Genomic DNA, 5908 nt, shown 5'->3' on the forward strand with positions numbered 1-5908 from the left:
CTCTGCTGTAGTTGTTGTTATTGTTATTACTAAGAGTCAGCAATGGTCATTTAAATTATATTGCAGTCAAAAACTTTTGTTTCATAGGGTTTTATATAAATACTAATTACATCCTACCCTAAATGCCAGCAGGGGCACATCAATTTATCACATTAATATCAAAGTTGCTGGTCTAGTGATGACATAATGGTAGTACAGTAGGACAAGGAGTGGAAGTCATGGGGCAGGATTCTTGGTCCAGTCTGTAGTTTACTGTCCTGAAAACTAGCTAAGTTGCAGCAGCAGCAGGCTGAGTCAATAAGGATTCCTACCACGGATTATGGGATTTCAGAATCTTTAATAAGGTACGAAATGTTACCAAACAGTTCTGTAAACTAAATTGTACATACCAATTCTTCTAGCCATAAATATTGAATATCTGTAACATGTATAACCGGACCTTTACATGCGGATAAATATGGAAATTAGGAAGTATATACAGTATGTGGTTGTATTGCCAAAAGCAATGGACAGGTTATAGTTTATAGCTTTTTTTTTTTTAATACCACTTTACATAAACAAATGTAACAGTTTGACACGCAGATCCAGGCTTGCACTATACGAATTTCTTGACAGGACGTGTAACAACATTTTACTGCACTACTTAGACTGGACTTTGGGACGAAATGTTTGCACTTTATACAAAAGAAAAAGCACATTAATACCAATAATATTCTGTTAGGTCGACGTTTAGACTGTAATAATACAAAATAATTCACATTTTGGTACACATTTACTAGAACATCCTTGCCATTCAGTACAAATAGATGATTTGCTACCTCCTCCCTCCTTCCCCCCCCCACACTTTTCAACCTCCTCCCCTATCCCCCTCCCCTATTCCCCTCCCCCCACATATATATGCAAAGACCACAATTCCACGTATCCCCTTATTCAACTTGTGGTATAACTATTTACAAAATCAAACAGTACATTGTAAGCTAGTATTTCTGTATTTACAGAAAACAAGGCGCTGCCCAAAGAGACATGCAGTTGAAGAACTCCAGTCAGTGGTTCCATTAAAAAGCCCTGCACATCGGCAAGATGGCCCAATAACCCTGCTCTTCTCACGCACTCTAGAAAAAAACCATTTGCTTTCCAAGCCTTTGCCCCAAACACGACAAAACCAAAACAAAACAACAGAAATTGAAGAAGAGAGGGAGATAGAAAGAGAGAGAGAGAGAGAGAGAGAGAGAGAGAGAGAGAGAGAATTCTTGATTTGATTCGGTCCTGGGTCTATGGGCAGCATTAAAAAAAAATCAAAACACACAAAAAGATCGATTTTCAAAGTGTTCATTAATTTTTGGAGTCTTTTAAATAGGTTGGATTTGCATTTGTTTGTTCGTTTGTTTAAACGTACCATTCGTTAAAATTTGACGTGAGCGTGCTGTGGCTGGACGTGTGGTGGACTGCTGAAGATGAAGGGGATAAGGAGCTTGTGGTCTGGTTTTCTGTGGATGGAGAAACGATTGTTGGGGGTGTTGAAGATTCATAGCCTGAACTGGCAGCGGGAGAAGGCTGAGACCCCTGGGAGGACGATTCGTGGACCTAGAAAACAGAAATGAATAACAAAGGGAAATGCTTGAAGGGTGTGTGGATTCGCACATAGATATACGTGTATCGCTGGGTGCATGCACACCCACCCACCCCTGGCTAGGTAAATATATAAATATTGTTATACCCATGCAAACAATATGCACGTATGCATCTGGCCCATTTACTTGCCCAACATGCTAAATCACGGAGCTGAGCTCACAGATTGAACTCTAAATGCCACGGTGGGGGGAGGGTGGCGGCGCGGGGGAAGCGTGAAGTTTGAAATACTGCTTCGCTAATCAGGATGTTGGCTGATCTCATAGAAACGCCGAGCTCTTAACTTAACTATACACCGAGATCGCCTGTTCTCAGCTAATTTCAGGGAACTGCCATGCAAGATAAATACGGCCCTGGGATACACAAAAGAAGAACGATATCCTAGCGGAGGCTTGAACAAGAAACCCAGAGTTTCTATGCCTGCCTGTGTCCCTTCAGACTCCCCATCGAGTCTTTTTCTTTAAATTCTCCCCCTGAAGCAATGCACAACCCCAGGCTAGCCCAAACCGGGATCCATTGTGAGACAATTTACAGCGTAAAGAACTGGAATCCCGGGTCTCCAGAAACGAAGACTTTCCACGCCTTTAAGCAACGTAATCACTTCTCCTTTAATAAACCTTTCCAGAGTGACAGAACAATACGGGCTAGTTTCCCAGTTTCCTGTCCGGAACGTCGCGTCACTACTGTATAAACTACTGTTTATAAGGAATAAATGTTTATTTCTCTTCCCCCCTCCTCCAGTAAATAGCGGTGTGCAAAGTCGATGGTGGAAGGAGAGAGGCGAAGGCCACCCGGCCCAAGCAGATCCCAATGAAAAGAGAAGCTTAAGGGGGGGGGGGGGAGAAACTACGTCTAGCATTTACCTTCATGTGTTTTCGGAGAGAGCTCGGGTGCGTGTAGGACTTATCGCACATTTTGCAGAGATAAGGTTTGTCTGAAGTGTGGACGTGCATATGCTTTTTGCGATCGCTGCTGTTGGCGAAGCGCCTGTCACAGCCCTCGAATTCACACTTAAAGGGTTTTTCACCTATTACAAAAACAAACAAAGTCGACCTAATTGGAAATCTGGCACCTAGATTTTTATAGTATGGAGCAACACCTACAGCCAATTCTAACCCCCACTTTACTGAACAAGAGTAAATTAAATCAAAGCCTGTTTTCTTTCCCCATTTTTCTTATCTTTCTTTTAAACAGCGAACTGTGGCATCTCACCAGAAAATGAACGCCTGGCAAAGGAGTACATTTGCACACAGTTTTGGAAGGAGGGGAAGGTTTGTTGCCACTTTTATGGCTAAATTTGGCGTTTGTTTACTTTCCCTTCCTTTCCTTATTTATTACGTAGTGTACACATAACCTTCCACGGCTGCACAGTTGTATTAGTTATTAAACTTGCAGTGCATTGCACACTTCTGATTAAACTGTTCAAATCACAATAGCGCCAGCTTTAGATTTTTTTAAAAAAAAATAGATAAACACACGACAGGTTGTGGGATTTCTTTTTCCAAAAGGAGAGGGAGAAGGAAAAGACAACACAAGAAATATTAGAACAGAGAGCTGGTGATTTGCGAGGGATTTCAGCGCTCCCAGCCCCCACGTTTCCTTGTAATAATACATAAACTCGTACAGCTCAGATTACTTACAATCGCCCCACATAATTAAATATTTACAGAGGGTGAGAAATAGATAGCAAGGAAAGCTGAGGTTAGGTAGCCATATATTTAGCAGGATTTCTCACTGTAAGACAGTCAGTGCCCTCGACTACCAATTAATTAAAACCAATAAATTTTAACAATTCAAATCGCTGCCATCTTTTCCCCTCCACCCCACACCCTAATCTCCCCTCTTTTTCCTGAAACATTTAGAGCCCTACCTTATATTTGATTTTTCCCACTTAAAAAAAATAAAGAAAAAGAAAAGCAATCTTTGGTTTATAGTGCCAATTAATTCACCAGCTGAACTGAATCCGGCTCTTGATGTGGATTTGTTTAAGAAAGGAGCCCCCACCCCTATATTTCTTCCCTAATCTCCCTCCCTCCCCCTCCCCCCTTTGATTTGTTTTGAGCTGCCTCCTTCTTGGAAAGCGCGAGGGTTCGCTTCAACAGGCAACGGGCGGCTCGGCCCGGTCGGTTGGTTTGGGAACGTACCTGTGTGCGTCCTTTTGTGGATCTTGAGATTTTCCGAGCGAGCGAAGACTTTCCCGCATCCCGGGAAAGGGCACGGGAAAGGTTTCTCCCCCGTGTGGACTCGGATGTGGTTGACCAGTTTGTATTTGGCCTTGAAAGGCTTCCCTTCCCTGGGACACTCTTCCCAGAAGCAAATGTGGTTGGACTGCTCGGGCCCGCCGACGTGCTCCACGGTGACGTGAGTCACCAGCTCGTGCATGGTGCTGAAAGTTTTGTTGCAGGACTTTTTGGGGTTGGCCAACTGCTCGGGCTCGATCCACTTGCAGATGAGCTCCTGCTTGATGGGCTGGCGCATGTAGCGGAAGAAGGCCCCCGGCCCGTGGTGGGCTGCCATGTTCATATTCATGTGGCCGTAGCTGTGCAGCTGCGGCGAAGCGTAATGTTCGGAGCGCGGGCTCGTCACCTGGCCGTACTGCTCCGGCCGGCCGTACATGTCTCCGGAGAAGCCCAGGCGCATCTGCCCGTTGACCACGTTGGGCGACGCGTGGCCGGTGGCTTGCTCGTGGAGGCCCGGGAAGAGGAGGTGGCCCGCCGCCTCGCCGTGCCCGTGCGGTCCGCCGAAGCTGCCGGCCGCCGAGGCGAAGAGGCTGTGCTGGGCGCTGGCCGCCGCCGCCGCCTCACCGAAGCCCCGGTTGCGGAAGAGAAAGTCCCGCGTGGAGTTGAAGGCGGCCGCGCTGGAGTAGGAGCCGACGTGGCCCGGGTGGTGGTGGTGATGCCCCAGCGCCGCCGCGGCCGCGTAGCCAGGGGCCTGCGAAGTGAAGGCGGTCTGGCCGGCCGAGGCCAGCTCGTGGCTGCTGGGGTTGAGCTTGAAGGCGCCCATCCCGGCGTCGGCGAAAGGGTTGATGCCCAGTCCCACCTCGCGCTCCGTCACGTCGCCCGTGGCGTGGTGGCGAGAGGAGCCGAAGGTCGTCACTCCGATGGCGGGGTACTGCGGTCCGGCATCCAGCAACATCTTCTCCCGGCTCTCAGGCAGCTGCGGCAGCAACCGCCGAGGAAAAGTGATGCAAAAATGAAATAAGATTTAAGAAAATATAAATTAAGGAGGAAAGGGAGGGAAAGGACGTGGAAGAAGTGGGGGTAAGCAGCAGTAGCAGCAGCAACAGCAGCAGCAGCAGCCAACAAACTGCCGGATCAGCCGACGAGGAAGAGAGCCGCCGTCGCCGCCAATCCAAGCAGCCTCTCTCTCTCTTTCTCTTGCAAAAGTCCGCGCGACGTTCACCACTAAAGCGACCACATCAGGAACTCCCCCTTCGGCATCCGCGCACCCAAAACACACACACGCACACACACAAAACGAGAGGGTGGGTGAGGGCTTAGGGGTGGGCAGAGCCCGCGGAAGAAATCTAGAAGCTGCAAAAATTGGAGAATAAGAATAAAAAAGACATCGGCGCGCGCACAGAAAAACCGATCGCCCCCTCTCTCGCCTCTCGGACTGCACTTTTTCAGGGGGGTTCAGTGGGGAGGAGGGGAAGGATTCAGAAGACTCCGCTCGCGAATAACAATGGTGAAGAGAGAGGAGGAAACAGGCTCAGACGGGGGAGGGGGGAGCAAAACAAAAATTAAACTTCCTTCAGTTCTGGTTTTTTTTTTTTTAATTTAAAAAAGAGGCTAGAGGAATGTAGCGGACTAGCGAGCAATTTTCTCTTCTCTTCCAGTTCTTGCACTCTTTTCCCCCTTCCGTCTCTTTTCCCCCTCCTTGGGCTTTTTCCCCCTTCACTTTCCTTTTTTCCCCCTGCTTTGTTAAAAAAAAAAAAACGGCGCAAATCATGCACAATATTGTCTTTTGCGGTTTATCTTCCTGGGGAGAAACTTTCACCTCCTCAGCCGGGCGGTGAACGCGAGACTGATAGCGGCAATCATTCCTGCAGATAAATGAATTGAAAAGACGACACCTACCCCCCCTTGATGAATGGGAGAAGGAGGAGGAGCTACGTAAAGACCGACGTCGCTGATCATTGGTGCCTCGCGGTTCCCACTTTCGCTTGCAACTCCCTCCTTCCTCTCCAACTAAGGGTGCGCAAAACCTTTCTTCTCTCCTGATTGGCCAGCTCAGCTCATCAATCCCAGGTATTGTGAAGCGCATTGACATCGCTTTT

At 47.8% G+C, this 5908-nt stretch overlaps 1 protein-coding gene across 1 annotated transcript; it reads right to left on the reverse strand.

Moving 5' to 3' along the window:
* Nucleotides 1-317: 317 nt before the first annotated feature.
* On the reverse strand, nucleotides 318-5685 carry ZIC1 (Zic family member 1). The gene is made up of 3 exons (XM_081008155.1): nucleotides 3774-5685; nucleotides 2493-2656; nucleotides 318-1584 (listed from the first exon to the last, which is right to left on the reverse strand). Exons 1-3 carry the CDS (start codon nucleotides 4762-4764, stop codon nucleotides 1387-1389), a joined length of 1353 nt encoding a protein of 450 aa, XP_080864281.1. The 5' UTR covers nucleotides 4765-5685; the 3' UTR covers nucleotides 318-1386.
* Between the last annotated feature and the right edge of the window lie 223 nt (nucleotides 5686-5908).

Source organism: Podarcis pityusensis, assembly GCF_964106645.2.
Source record: "Podarcis pityusensis genome assembly, chromosome: 5".
Lineage (NCBI taxonomy): Eukaryota > Metazoa > Chordata > Lepidosauria > Squamata > Lacertidae > Podarcis > Podarcis pityusensis.